Source organism: Oncorhynchus tshawytscha, linkage group LG30, assembly GCF_018296145.1.
Source record: "Oncorhynchus tshawytscha isolate Ot180627B linkage group LG30, Otsh_v2.0, whole genome shotgun sequence".
NCBI classification, from domain to species: domain Eukaryota; kingdom Metazoa; phylum Chordata; class Actinopteri; order Salmoniformes; family Salmonidae; genus Oncorhynchus; species Oncorhynchus tshawytscha.
Window position 1 is genome coordinate 14,177,940 of NC_056458.1, and position 18,286 is coordinate 14,196,225.

The 18,286-nt window shown below is 40.0% G+C and overlaps 2 protein-coding genes across 6 annotated transcripts in view; both read right to left on the bottom strand.

Moving 5' to 3' along the window:
• Positions 1–786: 786 nt before the first annotated feature.
• Positions 787–3,956, bottom strand: LOC112251727 (protein Wnt-11-like). The gene is made up of 5 exons (XM_024422680.1): positions 3,739–3,956; positions 2,653–2,888; positions 2,255–2,532; positions 1,755–2,047; positions 787–1,595 (listed from the first exon to the last, which is right to left on the bottom strand). Exons 1-5 carry the CDS (start codon positions 3,810–3,812, stop codon positions 1,421–1,423), a joined length of 1,056 nt encoding a protein of 351 aa, XP_024278448.1. The 5' UTR covers positions 3,813–3,956; the 3' UTR covers positions 787–1,420.
• Positions 3,957–8,492: 4,536 nt separating this feature from the next.
• LOC112250254 (ectodysplasin-A-like) overlaps positions 8,493–18,286 on the bottom strand; it is a 64,459-nt gene continuing 54,665 nt past the window's right edge. For 2 of the 5 annotated variants that reach the window (XM_024420232.1, XM_024420235.2), the window contains exons 3-8: positions 13,203–13,238; positions 12,744–12,929; positions 12,607–12,629; positions 12,467–12,518; positions 11,496–11,626; positions 8,493–10,816 (exon numbers count right to left, since the gene is read on the bottom strand). In XM_024420232.1, coding sequence (XP_024276000.1) covers positions 10,556–10,816; positions 11,496–11,626; positions 12,467–12,518; positions 12,607–12,629; positions 12,744–12,929; positions 13,203–13,238 — 689 coding nt within the window. In that variant the 3' untranslated portion in view covers positions 8,493–10,555. The remainder of the gene's footprint in view (positions 10,817–11,495; positions 11,627–12,466; positions 12,519–12,606; positions 12,630–12,743; positions 12,930–13,202; positions 13,239–18,286) is intronic. The other 3 variants (XM_042309596.1, XM_024420234.1, XM_024420233.1) reach the window with 3 other exon arrangements.

The window sequence follows — 18,286 nt, forward strand, 5'->3', positions numbered from 1 at the left end:
GCAAATGTATAACATGTCCCTCTCAATGCATCCCCCTCCCCATAGTGTAGGCAGAGCTAATTAGGCAGTAAGTCTACACTTTCCACCGTACTGCAGTCTATACAATTCTATTCAATTTAATCAATGATTGCACACTGTTGAGTTTTTTTTCCTGTAGTTAGCTCCTCAACACGGCAGGCTAAAACGAAACATGAGCTAATTTTGGAGGCAGCAAGAATTTAGACACCTGTTTATTTTGTAAATAGTCTCCATGGCTGCATGAGAGGGTTTCAAAACATGTGAAAGACTAACAACAGCCCTATTGTAAATACTTGTCCACACATTTCCACCAAATAGGACCTATGTGCTGCAACCATCAATCATATATGAAATACTCCAACACAGAAAGATAACCTTCGACCACTGACCAATTCCATATAATTTTGTTTGACAGTATTCATGTAATCTTCTTGTTTATAATAGTAATCAATCTTTAAAAGAAATAATGATGAGGCAGCTGTGGCACTTGCCTTCAATCTTTCCCTGAGATTGAAGTACCACTATCGACCTTTTAGCCACTGTGGATGGTATAAACAGCATGAGCCTAACATTCGCTAGAAAGAATGAAAGTGTGGATTTGCTATTGTGTCATGTTACTACAGCCTCTGCTGCATAAATACTACTATTACTATTTGGTTTGCCAAAGGCAAATTAGGCTTATAAGTTTAGCAACACCTGCCATTGGCAGTCTCATACACAGATGGTTAAAATTTAACAAGACACATGTAACATTTTTGTGTAGTTTTTTAATAGAAATAAATATAAAATTGCACTTATGTACATCAACATGCCTAATGTATTAATAAAAACAAAAAATACAGCTAAAATGTATTCTGTATGCCTATGATCAGAATGTACCTAAACTGAGGAGTATATGGCATTAGCCCCTTTTGACTAAAATGGACATTCAAATTAGATCAATCAGCTATTCTGCCTCTCATTTGGCAATTTAGTTCATGAGTAAGATGTAAATTGTTAAAAGCTTTTCAGTGTCAGTTGAACAACTTAAAGCTGACTGGACGGTTTGCATTTAGGGTACCTCCTTTGTAATCAATTCAACTAATCTTCTATTGAGGAACATGTTACTAATCAAGCATGAACAGCTCCCAATCAATCACATTTTCTCTTCAAGTAACACAACATTTTTCACAGTAGTGCCCTCCTCCAGTCTCTTTAAAACAGGTAACAGAGGAGTCCAGATCCATCTGTTTATTTTTGGTATTGTATGTGAGTTGTTCCTCTTGTTTTTTATTGTACTGTAGCCTGCAGACTACGTACTACTACACGGGAAGTTAGGTCAGGTGACCTGGGCCAGCACAGCTTGACAGATATGGTGGTTAAAATAGTGCTTCATGTTTACTCAAGTTTCTCTATGCAAAGTTTATTTGCATACATATCTCTCCACTGTCCTTTCACACCTCTTGCAGGTGACATAGCAGCACCAGTGATACTTGCACTGGCATCTCTCCACAATTCTCTCAGCGAAGGCATTGTAGCCGCGACCACAGCACATTATATTGCAACTCCCACTGTCGTTGGATGTCTTATTGCACTGTCTGGAGACAAAAAAAATGATGTTCCAATCAATAAACCTCACTATATAACTCAAAAATATGAATGGGGGAGAGAATCAACTTAAGTTCGACCTTCGAAGTGTCAAAGGTACAGTAAAAATGACAATTTCCACTGTTACATTGAGAGAATCAAAGTCATACCGGTTCTGTGTGCCGAGTGAGCCATGCTTCTCATTGTATGTGCAGTAATCCGAAGAGCTGATCAGGTAGACCAAATCACTCTCTCTCACTGGTCGAAAATCCAACTCTCTGGGGACCAACTGCTTCCTTGTCCCAACATGACGATGGATCACCTTGGTGGCAGACAGGTACTTGGATTTGAGATCCATGGCAATGTGATTAATATCATGGAGGCCCTTCCAACATGTTTTGACAGAGCAGGACCCAGACACCCCATGGCATTTGCAATTGGTCTCCTGGGCATCAATAAGTGCCTGAAAGTAGAGCAAAAATAATATTAAAATGTGTTGCCACGTTTTGCAAATATTAATTATAGAATAGAATATGTTGTTTATCATGTTTTTTTAAAAGTGTTAGCCAAACAGGAGTTCCATGAAAAACAATGGCACAATAACTTGTGAGTAATTATGCACGTGTATGCAACTGTTCATGTCATCGTGAAAATAAAATTCAACCATTACCTGTCTTCCAACTGCATTATTGTGCAAGTTCATCAGTCTGACCGGCTGAGAGCCAGATCTGCTGTTTCTCATCGGTGCATCAGAAAAAGCAGATCCCATTTGGAGACCATAGTGCAGGTTATCACCACATCCTCCCCATTTGAATTCGGGCCCGGCCTGTTCAGCAGGGGCTGGGGCGCACGAGCAGCTGGGGAGCTCTCCAGAAGAGCAGGCTCTGGCGATGGAGTGACTCACTACGGCAGCAGCTAGTGAGAACACAAACGCAGACTCCCTGGTGCCTGCAATACAGTTAAATTAATGCAAGTCACAGAAAATCCCAAATCACATAATTTAATTGGCCACAATATATTATAACATTTTCCAGATAGGCCTACATTTCCAAAGGTTCTTTAGCTTACCCTTTGCTAAATCTGGTGTAAAACGAGGGGCTTTTTCAACAGAGGAACAGTTCCACCGCATGTCACCGAAGGTGTTCTGACATGTATTTTTGGTCATCTTGGCGGCGTGGACAATACTGTGCATCAACTCGATATTTCGCCGACAAAGTTGCAATTGCTCATGGGCCAACGCGTCTAGCAGCTTGCAATGATTAGTTTGATTCCAGCCTAAAGAACTCCCATTTACAGTAAGTCCACTGAAAAGATACAAAACTCATCAGCTATTTGATATGGCATATAGGTGTATCAACTGAACAAATACAAGTCATGATTTTTTCAATAAATCGAATACAATTTTATTGGTAGCGTAGGCTACACATATTTTGCAGATGTTATTGCGGGTGTAGCGAGATGCGTATGTTTCTAGCTCCAACAGTGCAGTAATACCTAACAATACAACACAATACACACAAATCCCCCCCCAAAATAAAATACAAATAATTAAGAAATATAGAAACATTAGAACGAGCATTGGACATTATGGACAGTATATAAATATAAATGGTGTGTACTGCAGTAGTTATATAGGATGAGCCTTGACTAGAATACAGTATATACATAATACATATGAAGTGGGTAAAACAGTATGTAAACGAGGTAGCAGAGTAGCATAGGCCTCTGCTCTGAATAGATAGCCCGACATTGAACACTGGCCACTTCATATACTGTTTATATACTGTCATTTACTCACTGTAGGCTATATTCTGTATTCTCATCATAATATACCTACTACTGTACATATAATTTTATTTTCCAAATTATATACTGTCTATACACACCACGTATTTATATTTAGGCTATAGTCCTATTCTTGATTCTGACACTGCTCACTCTAATATATCTACGTTGGATTGTTAATTGGACTCGTTCTGACATTTCTTGATTTCTTTCGTTTTTTTATTAGGCCATTTATGTATTTGTATTGTATTTTCTAGACATTCTCCTGCACATGTTTTTGCACCTGCTATAACACCTGCAAATCTGTCTACACGACCAATACACTTTGATTTGATTTGACCTATAGCTACATACGAATGGAATACTTACAGCCAATATATAGCAGCAGAGCAGTTCGCGTTCACAATAAATGTCAATAGAAATAAATCCATGTGGAATTTCATTGTAAACAAATGTGTGAATCCTCTGCCTAAAATGTTTTTAAAAATTAAGCTCCAAACGACTCTTTTAGTAGTCCGATGTGATTATCCAGTGATAGTATTGTTTTATTTAGCCTATGAGTCTGGAGGTATGGCCCTACTATAAGATACAAGCCACTGGTGGTGTGACCTCAGCTCCAGGGAGTCTTCTTATGTCGCCGCTACGATAGCCACGCCCCATTAAATTGGCGATTTGTGAATGAACCATGGAATGAACACAGCTTCACGGATCAAATTCTAATTTTGTGAATTCACGGGGATGGAACTGTAACATATGCCTATTAGCAGTTATCCAATATATAGCCTAAGCATTTCAAAAGATGGCCCCTACATTTATGATGTTGTTGTTATAATGCTGGTTAGCCTATGTGCCATTAATCATGATTGATTAAACTACAGCCATACAAAGTGTTAGACATGTAGGCTAAAGCGGGATAAAGCCATTCATTAACATGCAACACTTCTATTAACTAGCACTGGCCTAAAGTATTTTGAAGATTTCCCTTGAAAACACATCTGCAACATTCTAATCTAATCTGTGTGACAATCTGACAACATAATTTTTGCCAGTAAAATATTCTCAACAATTTTACAATAATATAAAATGGATTTGGATCTCTGTGTTTATATGATATCTGAAAGCCTATTTTGTAAACAGCCCATGAACTATGAGAATACCCTTGATAATTAGACCTCCCCAAATCGCTGAAATTGCGCAGATCCGTGATCGATGTCCAGATTAAGCGTGCGTCAAAGTGACATTACAACGTTCTAACTATGATTTTAAATCGGACTACAGGTTTGCTTCTTTACAACTTTTAACATCGCGGTAGTCTAAGGTTATGCTTATCGTGTTGGGTGCGCGAGGTCCCGAGTTCAAATCCCCGACGAGCTTTCATTTAGCATGTCCTATGCTATGCATTGACCTAAATGTTCCTCAATAAATTAAACAGGTAGATTAGATGTAGGTATGTAAATGTCTCGAAACCAGTTATGCTTGGTCTACGTTAGATTAGTGGACAAACAAAACGATTGATACACCCTTGGTTTGTATATATTAACGACTGATCGGCAACGATTGACGGATTGACGCGCTAAACAATTAGCTCAACTAATCCAATTAACATGGGCCATTATCGAGGAAGTAAATGATTCCTACAACCAATACAGGACAGAAGTATTTAACCATTCTCACAGTCTGACACTTCGATGCTATCCGTTTTCAACTGTGTGTTTATATGTGCTGTACACATTAGTCTCCTTGATAGAATCAGACTATAGCCTCCCTGAGCTGACAAGGTACAAATCTGTCGTTCTGCCCCTGAACAAGGCATAACCCACTGTTCCTAGGCCGTCATTGTAAATAAGAATTTGCTCGTAACTGATTGACCTAGTTTAAATAAAGGTTAAATAAAAAAGACGTATAATAAAGGCTACCCACTAAACCTGATCATCAATAAAACAGGGAATGATTAACAGGGATTTCACTAGCATGGTCAAAGAAGAGAGTATAAACGGTTGATTATCTGCATGATGTATGAGCAGAGGATTAGTGGTTGAAAGAGCGTTTCCAGGGGATATCAGTGTGCCTTAGTGAGAAGATCATTCAAAATTGTGTTTATCTAACCCCTATTATATTCCCTTGGTGAGATAGGATGACTTTTCTCTTATATGTAGTCTTATGGTAAGGCTTTGCCAGAATACTGTCAATGGGAACATGTAGAGGTAATGTTTTTTAAAAACTGTTTAAAGGAACTGGGGGTTCAGTGGTATTGCCACTCCTAATTCCACTATCATTGCTTCTACATTTGTATTACTCTATTCACAAATAATCAGCAAAGGATGGCGATTCAGTATTGTGCATGTAATCTGTTCATATTTGTACTTTGATATACTGTATACCATTTCTTCCTCAGTAGCCAATCCTAGCACCTTTTGGCAGAACCATCATTTCTGTTCACAGCCAAAACAAGAAATGCTCTGTAACCCCGTGGTGAGATTACTGATTTTCTAACATCAGCAAGGCCCCTGAACAGCAGCACATTTCTGCCACTGTGTGCTAAGGGTTGTCTGTCTCATCAAGCTCAGTCTATCAGAAACACATCACCTCCATCTTTGAGGCTCATATTGTAGCTTCAGCATGTCCTCTGTTTTTGTTTTATCAGGTCAATGCTTTTCTTTATGCTTAAGGTTGTACGATTATTCTTTGGCTGATTGCTTGTTCCCATGTTGCATCTCATATTACACTTGGTTGATTAACTCCAAGTCTCATTACATAAACAAAATATTCACTGTCAAAACAAAACAAATGTTCTCTCCAGTGGGGCATGTGAGCTACTTTTGTCCAGCCTGGTCTCATAGAGTAGATGTAACATAGTAAACATAGATCTGGGACACTCAAATTAGCATATGTTATGTTTTGTGTGGTTACATAAGATAGAATGTTACTTAAGGCAAAAATGAAAATAGGGTGGTTGGTTGGGGTGGATGGGTAAGCGTATTATGTGAACATATAGGAAGCCCACACCTCTCATCAAAGCCAACACCTCTCATCACCCCGAGAACGCCATCCCCACAGTGAAGCATGGTGGCAGCATCATGCTGTGGGGATGTTTTCATCGGCAGGGACTGGGAAACTGGTCAGAATTGAAGGAATGATGGATGGTGCTGAATCCAGGGAAATTCTTGAGGGAAACCTGTTTCAGTATTCCAGAGATTTGAGACTGGGACGGAGGTTCACCTTCCAGCAGGACAATGGCCCTAAGCATACCGCTAAAAGCAACACTCTAATGGTTTAAGGAGAAACATTTAAATGTCTTGGAATGGCATAGTCAAAGCCCAGACCTCAATCCAATTGAGAATCTGTGTTATGTCTTAAAGATTGCTGTACACCAGCAGAACCCATCCAACTTGAAGGAGCTGGAGCAGTTTTGCCTTGGAGAATGGGCAAAAAACCCAGTGGCTAGATGTGCCAAGCTTATAGAGTTATACCCCAAGAGACGTGCAGCTGTAATTGCTGCAAAAGGTGGCTCTACAAAGTAATTCCTTTTTGGGGGGGTGAATACTTTCGCAAGCCACTGTACATTTACCATGTTACGTCTACCCCTGAGTGCAGGTTGTCATGTCTTGCTCTCACCTACCATATGTAATTCTGAATTGAAGGGTAGTTTATTTGCCACTCCTCTGCCCCCGGAAAAGCCCCCCTTCCCTCTGCCTCTTTCTGCTGTGAGAACCAGGTGAGAACTATTCTACCCCAAAGCAAATCCTTCCTTTTGCTAGATCCCCAGTTTTGGATTGGGTGTTAGGAGTCTTGAGATGTGAGAAATCGTTCATGTTTATGAAAGGTGAATTTTGAGGTGTGAACTGGCATGCAAAGGCTTGCCCTTCCTGTTCCTCTATTCATTCTTCTTAGAATGCTTATTCCTGGAATCCACCAAAGGAATGAGAGTATAGCCTACACACACAAAATTACAGATAGTGTGTATTGGGTGTTGGAGAGGCAGACGTTTGAAGTCTTTGCTAAAAGGGCACATTTACAACTGATAAGAGCAAATAGGCATTGATTTTAATTTCCTTCAAAATGACCTGACAAAAATGTTGAATCGTCCTATATTTTGGTTCTTCCCATATCAAATCAGGGTTCCAAAGTTAATAGTGAGTTTCAATCATTATTGCATTTTTCCCAAATATTCATGGTACTGGTACTCAAATACATGCTCCTATGCCCCAAGTGTGTTTATTTATTACATTTAAATAATGAGTCCTCTCTGTTTCTAAACTTTTCTGAATATGATTTCTTACCAAAAGGGGGCACTGTACATCAACAAAATGTGGCTCCAGTAATGGCGCCATAGTTGCCATTAGACAGGCTGGCATTACGCTGTACTTCAACGCATTCTTCTTCCCTTGCTGCTTAATTTAACGATGTGAACAGTTCCTTCACTGTCCTTGATCTGCAGACAAGTAAAGGGAGGCCCCAGCCCAGTCTAACTCTGTGGAAAGACAATACAGTTTAGAATTTCTGGTAGTGGTGAAACAGAAGGACGGACTTTCCAGAGACATAGAATCCACATCTACTGTCTCAATCAGAGCGTGATTGTATCATCTTTATCAGATGACAAAAAACACGTGTCAAAGATGCACTCCAGCTATTTTTGAACTTTTCCTGTTGAAAAACAGGAGTTGGCCATTCAAGGAGTTGCACTCTGATTTCATTGCCTTTCCCCCTTGCTTGCAGGAAGAATAGCGCAACAGTGCCAGGTCATGAGGATACCTGGACCACCTATTGAGATGTGCCTTTTGTTAAGTAAATAAAGTCATAAATGAGGTGAAAAGGAGTGTGTTGTTTAACGCTGGTTACGCTTACACAGTCACACTAAGTCCATGGCCCCCATGGGTGGAAAGGAAACAGCATCTAGCCTGCAACAAACCTGCTGAAAGTAACTTGTTGTAAGCTGCATAGAGTATATTTGCTGTATTTTAAAGACGCCATATATACCTTAGTATGTCAATATATACCCCAGTAGATCAATACAGTAGGATCTTCTTTTCACTTCTTTCTTTTAACAACTGCCATAAGTGTTGTTACAAAATACTATGTTATATAACTGTGAATTAAAATAATAATAATCATATGAATCAATACAATTTACAAAAACAGAATTCTATTTTATATACATATTTACAATCACAACAGAGTATACAAATGTACATGTTAGTCAACAAAGCAGGGAAACAATTATACCCTATTTACCTACAAACAATCCAAATAATTCATATCACAATACATACCACAATGTATTGAAACACTTAAACTAAACAGTGTTTGAATTAAAAGGACTATAGCTACCAGAGTTTGGGACAATTCTATCTTGACTCAACTTGACTCAGGCATTGAATTTAATCACAAAGCATGAATTGGAGAATGAACACTGAATAAGCACTGAATTGAACCAAACTAATTCTGATTGCTACACAACTAAAGTAATACTACAAGAACATGGTACACTCACTGCCCTTTTTGTCAGGTTTCTAAACTGAAAGTTGTAATGTTTGATTCCAACTCTTATTGCAGACATTATGGATGATGTAGAATTTCCATAAGAACAGAAAAGTAATACACTTGAACTTCCCTGGGTAATGGTCTGATCTATCTTTCCTTCCATAACGGTTATCAAACTAATTCAAAACAACTGGACATGATTCTGCTTTTGTCACCAATTTTCCAGAAGGTTGACTGCATGGTGATTGACCAAACCCTGTAATATTTATAATACATGCACAGTGCAGAGCAGTTTCATAAACATCCAGAAACTGTAATGTTGACAGATAATCTTAAATGCTTCCTTAAAGACTAATGTGTCCACTCACATATAAACATGAACACGCAAAGGAGTTATATGCTGAAAAATGTTTTGACTGTGTGTGATTATTCACAAAAGATTCAAGCTGCCTATGTATATGGAAAGACAAAATTCTTCTGAGAAAAACTGAAACACAAATGGCCTTCCAGAAACAGGACATGACTGGTTCAGCTCAAAGGGAATGACAAGTGAATTGGTTATTTCAAACAAACCAAAGCAGAACTAAATAAAGCAAAGAAATATAAATGGTGTCCATGACAAGCCTTGGGATCATGAACGGTCAACATAGTAACATGAAGAATGTCATTTTTAGGTCATGTTAGTAATTTGGAAAAATGAATCTACAGTATTAATCTGGGTGATTCCATATTTGACAAACAACTTCATTTCAAACCTAAAAGAAACATCCATAAAGACCTTGTTATTTAATAAGAGAGAGAGAGAGAAAGAGAGAGAGAGGGAGAGAGAGAGAGAGAGATATTTGCCTACAGATCAATCATTTGTTTTAATCAGTGCACATTCTAACAGAGAAATGTTTGTGCTTCAGCTGTGCATGTTCAATTCATCAGAGAACTCTCACACATTGTATTTCTATGTTGTATTCAAACGCTTTTACAGTATGTACCCATGTTAGCTAACGACCTATATGACTCAGTGGATTGATACCACACCAACAATCACATTCACTTCTCCAAATAGGTTTAGTTTGGTAGATAAAAACAAGCATTCTACATTTGTTTAATAATGTATAATAGGTGTTTTATGTACTTTGTCATGACAGAGAGTTATTTTAGTGGAGACTTGAATGACTCCTGTCAACCTTGGTTTCTCAAGCATGTTATGATCAGGGAAACCAAGTTATTCCCTATAAATGCACTATTCTAGAATTAAAGCCTAATGTATTTTTCTTCCAAAAAAATCAGCAACTCCTCCCTTTCTTAATGCTTGACAAGTTGGGTGCATATTTGTCCATAATCAGCACCGAAGATCAGAGTCATCGTCACTCTTTGGAAAGAATCTTCCACTCAGAGATAACAGGCAGCGTGTTAATATCATTACACCATTACACCCTAATATCAGGTAGGGTGGGACCTATCAGCTCAGTAGTAGCCTGAGGATGGGGCCTGGCCCAGCCTGAGGGTGGATACTGAATGTACTGTACATGTCAACTCAGGAGTAGGTGGGCCTTCTCATCTCCTCATTGGTCGATATGTGATAGATGGTGGTGATGGTTGTAGAGGCAGAGTAGAGTCGGTGGAGTCTCCCACAAACCATAGATGGATATGGTGGTTGAGGGTTGGGTCCTGATTTGACAGTCAGTTTGGTGGGCCTGTGTCTGCTTCTTCAGGAGTGGCTGGCTGAGGGGGCCTCCCCAAGTCGGATGCTCCCCAGGAAGGTGGTGTGGTTGGTCATGCTAATGGAGGTGTCCTCGTACACCATCCTGATGGAGATCTTCTGCCGGGCACGCAGCAGACACACCCCAGCCGTGTAGCAGGTGTTGAACTTTCGCTGTCCAGTCTCGATGCTCCGTGTACAGCGCAGGAACGGCGTCTTGTCCACCATCACCTCATAGCTAGCAATGTCAGTGAAGTTGAGGTAGTAAACCTGGCAGTAGAAGTTATGTGGAGACAAACATGCTATAAATATTGTGTTTAATTCAGAGGGAATAACACAAATATGCACTCTTAGAAAAAAAGGTGCTATCTGGAACCTATAAGGGTTCTTCGGCCTTCCCCATAGGAGAACCCATTGAAGAACCCTTTCTGGTTCAAAGTAAGAGCGTGAGCATGCAGATAATGAACTAGACTACTTATATAACTTAATAGGTAATTAACAATGATTTTATTTACAATCATAAAATATAGCAGGCAAACTGGGAAAATTACCACAGAATAAGATCCACTTTGTACAAGGTGGATCACATTGAAGGGCATGCAATACATTCACTTCACTCATCCAGACATTTCCCTCTGCAGCCAAGAGCACTGATAAAATCAACCACCTGGGTTCTGAGAAATGTAGCCTACAGTATGCCAAATAATTTCAATTGAATACTTGCAAAAATCATTACATGGGGAAATCTAATTTGGATTTCTGAATAAGAATGTTTAGGTTCAAAGCTAAGGAGTCTTTATAGATGATGCCTTAGTATTATAGGCCTTACAACAGACAATTGAGATATTTTGACCTAATCATTGAGATAGCATAATCAACTGGGACTGCAAAGAGAAAGGACGAGTGACATGCAGGCGACAGGAAGAGTTAGGCCCAAGACCATACTCACTTCTACCTGACTATAGATGAAGTAGGTACCATCTACCAGCACCTCCAGCTCCCCAGACCGCGAGTGCATCTTGAACACCTTGTGATGCATGGATATCATTTTCCAGTTTCTCAGTACGCCTTCTGAAAGATCTCAGCGTGAGAAAAGGGCAGTCACTTAACATCCGTCGTTGCCATACAATTACAGACAGGGTTCTTCATTGTTGCATTGTTAAAAAATAAACTACAGTAAATACAATACGTGTGTTTTTCCTCCAGCGGTGAATTAATGTTTTTTATCTCCCCTTTTTCGTGGTATCCAATTGGTAGTTACAGTCTTGTCTCATCGCTGCAACTCCCGTACAGACAAAGGTCAAGAGCCTTGCGTCCCCCGAAACATAACCCAACCAAGCCGCACTGCTTCTTGACACAATGCCCACATAACCCGGAGGAAACACCGTACACCTGGCGACTGTGCACTGCGCCCGGCCCGCCGTAGGAGTCACTAGTGCACCAAGGGACAAGGACATCCCTGCTGGCCAAACCCTCCCCTAACCCGGACGATGCTGGGCCAATTGTGCACCGCCCCATGGGTCTCCCGGTCACAGCTGGCAGTGACAGAGTCTGGACTCAAACCCAGAATCTCTAGTGGCACAGCTAGCATTGCGATGCAGTGCCTTAGACCACTGCACCACTCGGGAGGTCTGTGAATTAATGTTTTAACTTATAGATGGGTGGGCTGTTTATCAACAAAACTGATGTGTGTGCAACTGTGGAGCAAAACAGCTATCTGACTGTCCAGAATCATATCAACACAGAGACTTGTGCCCCATCGATGAGCACACATCTTTTTAGTGACCTTCTATTCACATTTATTCTTAGTGGAACAAAGAACAAATAAGAGACTTCTTAAGAATGATTTCTGACAGTAAATTCGGCTTGTTTTCATCCAATTAAGTGATGTGACCAGAGTATCTAAAATTTAACTCTTACCTTCCTTGACCTGTATTGTTGTTTCCTGGCCTTGGAGATGTACCACAGCAGGCTGTAACACAACAAGAAAGAATACATTCCTCAAAAAGTGGACATACATAAATACAATTAATCATCAGAACATTGAAAGGGTAACATACCTGGCTATCTCTGACTCTGCCCCCTGTACAGATTAAGAAACAATTACAATGTCAGTTTTTTTTAAATGAAAGGTTAAAAAACACAAATACATCTCAAATCAGGATTTTGGCCAAATGAAATGAAACTGAGGAGGTACCTGAGGGTCCTTGAAGACCAGGGGGTCCCTGTGGCCCTGGGGGTCCAGCAGGGCCTGGCGGTCCGGGTGGTCCTGAGGGACCCATGGCGTTGTTCCCAGGGATACCTGGGATGCCAGGAATACCTGGTGGCCCCTGTGGCCCTGGAGGGCCTGGGGGGCCAGGTGCACCCGGAGGGCCTTTCTTGCCTAAAAAAACCAAGACATGGAAAGAAATCTGAATTCGTGAGTACTATGACATAAATGAAAATACAAACAACCTCCTCCTCACTGCACCATCACCTGTAGCAATGGAAGCGTTCACTTAAATTTTGCATCACCATGATGATGTGGATGGTGACACTTTGCTTCTTGAAGTATTTTGGGACTGTATTACCAGTGGACTAATGAAAGAAATACACAAATAGTTTTTGACAGAATTTAGGTGTAGATGTACAGTATAAATGATTTTGTGAACTTTACCTTTCTTCCTTTCTTTCCGTTTGTTTCCATGTGATTCTGAAAGAGATAGAACATACAGTTAGAGAGAATCAAACAAGTTAAGGTGGGTGCAGATGCAGTACAATACAGGTTGAAAACACCCCCCAGCACAAGATATGCCACTTCTGTTCTCAAAGATATGTCTTTACAGCTTTCCATCTCATCTCTCCCCTAGTCTAGATTGCAGAATTAAGTGATAAGGCCCGAGAAGACGGTGTTTGGAGGATATATTGGCACGGGTGTTGTTAGCAAACCGTGCCAATATATCCTCCAAACTCTGGCTTCGAGGGCATTATTACTGGTTACCAACATATTCAAATAATGATTGACATATCTTCATTAACATTTTTATTTTTATGAATTTATTCATACTATTTTATCCTACCACAATATATAGTCCCGACACAAAAAGCTCATTCTATCGATTGCCAGTTGCCAGAGACGCGACCCAGTCGTTCAGTCTTTTTGTTCTGTATCTATGGACCGGACCCAATGGCTGGCAAAGTTCTTATCCCTTACTTGCTAGCTAGCCAACTACGGCTAAGTTACAGTCACATCAAACAGTGCAGCCAGAATAACAACAGTAGCTGCATTTGTATTTGTTTAAGCTGTTTTCTAGTGACATTTATTTGGACACATCTATAACAATGAGCTAATAAGAAGCGATTTTGCCTGGCATAGAAAATGTGCTCTCTCGTCAGGACACTGATGTTCAGAGCAGCTAGCCAAAAACACAGCAAACACAATCACTTGAAACTGAAGCTGGAAAGACTGCAAACTAGCAGCTCCTCAATTCGTTTGACCTTTTTTCAATTGGCATTTCTTTGTATATATCCCAAAAATTATGCCAGCTGATTCATAATTTCAACTGTCTGAGAATCGCTGCCTACCTGTCTGTCTGGCCCCAACTCCCGACACTTCATTACTATGGGACAGCTGGAGTTCGAATTTGAATATGGAAACAATGTTGCAATTGTCGGAGAGACAGGCAGCAAGGTTTATACAAATCTCCGCTGTAGAAATCTAAATATTAGTCTAAAAGAAATGTGAGATAATGTTTAGAGGATTTTTATAGTGGAGATCAAGTTTATAAATTGCCTGGCTGGGCTGATGAAACAGTGGATTGCCCAGTCAGATGGAACAGAGTAAATAGGCCTTTTAAAGTTATAGATTTAGCCCGTGGTAACTTGTGAAATAGTCACTGGCTGGAATGTGGTTTCAACCAATAAACATTCAGGATTAGACCCACCCGTTGTATAATTAAAAATATAGAGTCATATATTACTGTAGAGGCATGTAGAGCAAATTATTAGAGTTAGCTTGAGGTGGTTTGTGCCTAACACAAGGTGAACCAAACTGAAAAGGAATCAACATGCTATTGTCCTGAAATGAATACGATTTACTCTCAACAAATACGATTTAAAAATGGTCTGTCCATAAAATTAGAAGGCGTAGTTTTCTGAGGACAGCCATTATCTCTCCATTCCTTGTATATGTACTGTATCAAGATAACGTCTTGAGACATAAATAGATTTTCTCCTAAAAAATCTTTCATGAGTGATAAAAAATCTGGAACACGTTAGGAGTGAAAAAACAGAAATGCCAAAAGTCTTTGTATCACAGACGAGCAGGAGGTGGTCTGAGAGTAATTATAATTGAAAGACTCAGGAATTTTACTGATTTGAGGAAAATATCTCTAAAGGTGGTTTTCATTGTTTATACTGCTGTATGTTGCAGTTAGGGTTGTAAAGATACTGGTAATTTACCAAAGTTACCGGGAAACTTCATTTTGGTAATGAAGAGAAAATATATGACAATCTATCGTAACTTTGGTCATTTATACTGAAATAACTTTTAAAAAATGTATTCATATATAGCATTAATTTATTATATCTATTACATGAGTTCTAGAGAAAATAGCCTAATTAATGAAAATATCTTCTAATCAACAATGGCATTATATTTTATTCACTTTGCAACTCTTCAAACTATTGACTGTGTTCACAACCACCAGTTTGACGTCAAAATATTGACAACAAATACATATTGACATAGTAAAATAAATAAAAGTGTGTAAAAAATATATAAAGAATATTTCATGCTGAAACCCTCATATTAACATCATTGATATTCACTAAGTTGATGGTTTATATTTAGGATAATGTTTTACAGCTTTGTCATTCTATTTTTAATTTTAAAATCATTTATTTTTCATGTGATTAACCCACACAGTGGGCAAGAGATAATTACAGACGACTGAAGTACTCAAAAGGGCCACTAGATGTCTTGTGATGGATTACATAAAATCCTTGAAAGATACCAAAATTCTGGAAGTTTATTTGTCAACGTCTAAAGTTTCCAGTAATATACCCTCCTTTTGCAACCCTAGTTGCAGTTGCGTTGGCTATGTCAAACAACACAAACAGAGAGTTTGAGTTTGCCATCCTTTGAGAAGCTTTTCTTCCATGTTTTGACATGGAATGAAAAGAACCTAAGAGCATTGTGTGTTACATGCGTCATAAAAACAACTTTCAAGAAAGCAAATCTGGAGACATGTCACATTCCTAAAGTTAGAGGAATATTTTCGAACAGACTTTCAGAAAGAAATTACTTTCAAGAGATGTTCAAAAATCCCAATCATTGTGCCCATGAAGGCCATGAGTAGCCTGACAACTCACACTAAATTCTTCGGCTGATCTGTCGTTTGCTACATACTTCAGTTTGAGACTGCCATCATTGAAGTCGGTTGTGGTGATAAGGAGCATGAGGGGCATTGTACAAAACTAAACAAAGTCATCAGCAATTGGATCGTCTCTAACCAATCAGAGTATCAAAGCCAATTACATATTTTAAAACTGCTGCTTCACCATGTGTGTTCTGGCTCTGGCCCAACCAATCGGTTTCAAGACCAATCAGATGGCCCAAATTTGTTCGCATTTGGTTAAGGGTCGAGGAGGTACTCAAATCCAGACTCATTGCGGAGAAGAAACTAACATCTGTGGACGTAGCGTTTGGCCAGAGCATTTGGCCAGAGTTTGGGTAGCCAAGCAAGCCTATGAGGGCCCTGTTTTTAAAAACACTTGTTATTAATTAATAGTGAGAGATGCTGTGCCACTGTGCCCACTGCGGTGGCACTGTGGTATATTTGGAGCTGTTTCTTTGTATAAGAGTGTGTTAGGGTTTCCCGAAAACAAATTCCCTAACCACAGCTTTCATAGTTGTCAGGTACTGCATGGGACTGGCTGAACACAATGTAATTCATGTTAGAACTCCAAAAACAATAAGACTTGGATGTTACTGGACCCGTATCACAGTCTAGGATGGACAGTCAAAGTAAAATGGCCTGTAATGACTGCACAGCACACATCATTTCTTGTAGTTGAATTGCAAGAATGGACCCATCCAAAGCGCAGCAATTATACAATTTGAAAAGAATACCCTAACAACCTTGCTCAACTCATATAAACAACATTTGTGCAGCAACTAAGTGAAAATACGCAAGAAGACTGTCAACGACACTGTAAAACCTGTGATATACATGTGTGCCTGTTTGTCTTAGAAGTCTTTTTTCAATAAATGTCATAATTTTGCTGTTTTAATTACCATTGTTTCTTAATGTTGTCTAGATGTCTTCTCACCCAATCTATTTTTCTCAATTCATAAGCGTTCAAAAGTATGAAGAACAATTTGCTTAAGACACTAGCTTTCAAGTTTGTATTTATTCCAGATGACTTTCTTTCCAAATGAGTTCAATAGTTTCTTTGATGAGCAAGATAAATGTATACCATGGCTAACTATGCATCCGAATGGTGAATAACTCTACAGTGAAGATGAAAATAATTGACCGCACACGGAACAGACTCCAAAACATTCCAATTCACTGGATCTTCCTTTGGTTTGTCAAATGTGCATACAGGCCCAACTGTGCTAAAATATCAACAACTTTACACGTTACATGCAGGAACTATATTGTATAAAGAAGATAGAAGTGCTCCTCATATTAAGGGAAACTGTCCACCTAGAGCACCACCCAGTAATTCATCTGCTCAAAATCCTAGCAAAGAAATCGCTGAATTGGTCATAGCAAGAAAAGAGCCAAAATGAGAATTACTCATTAAACAACTTACACATTTGTTGGATCAGTGATAACACTTTTTACTTTGTTTTCATTGGCAGCCATATAGGAAATGACTGTTTTACTGGAAAGAGGATTAGAAAGCTAGGAGCACAGTTGATTTCACCAACTTCTATAGATTCACAATCTAGAGCATTCTTTCAGGCTGCATCGCCTGGTACTGATGCGTTGGGCTGTACCGCCTGGTACTGCAACTACTTTTCCTGCAACAGCATGGCTCTCCAGAGATGGTGCGGTCAGCCCAACACAATCACCGGGAAACACTGCCTGCCCTCCAGGACATCTACAGCACCCGGTGTCATAGGAAGGCCAAGAAGAACCTAAGGCACCGAGCCACGGTCTGTTCACTCTGCTACCATCATGACAGAGACAGAGACAGTACAGGTGTATCAAAGACAGGATAGAGAGACTGAAAAAACAGCTTGTTCAACAGACCATCAATAGTCAGCCACTGCCCGGTACTCTGCCTGGCACCTTTGAGACTGTCACTAGCCCGCTACCACCTGGTACTCCCCTGCACCTTAAAAACTGTCACTAGCCCGCTACCACCTAGTACTCCCCTGCACCTTAAAAACTGTCACTAGCCCGCTACCACCTGGTACTCCCCTGCACCTTAAAGACTGTCACTAGCCCGCTACCACCTGGTACTCCCCTGCACCTTAAAGACTGTCACTAGCCCGTTACCACCTGGTACTCCCCTGCACCCTAAAGACTGTCACTAGCCCGTTACCACCTGGTACTCCCCTGCAACTTAGAGCCTGTCACTAGCCCGCTACCACCTGGTACTCCCCTGCAACTTAGAGACTGTCACTGGCCCGCTACCACCTGGTACTCCCCTGCAACTTAGAGACTGTCACTAGCCCGCTACTACCTGGTACTCCCCTGCAACTTAGAGACTGTCACTAGCCCGCTACTACCTGGTACTCCCCTG

Coding starts and splice junctions, on each gene's coding strand:
- LOC112251727 (XM_024422680.1), bottom strand. CDS start 3,812: ATGAAATTCCACATGGATTTATTTCTATTGACATTTATTGTGAACGCG. Junction 2,533..2,652: donor TACACCAGATTTAGCAAAGG/GTAAGCTAAAGA, acceptor ACTGTATTGCAG/GCACCAGGGAGTCTGCGTTT. Junction 1,596..1,754: donor TCACTCGGCACACAGAACCG/GTATGACTTTGA, acceptor TTTTGTCTCCAG/ACAGTGCAATAAGACATCCA.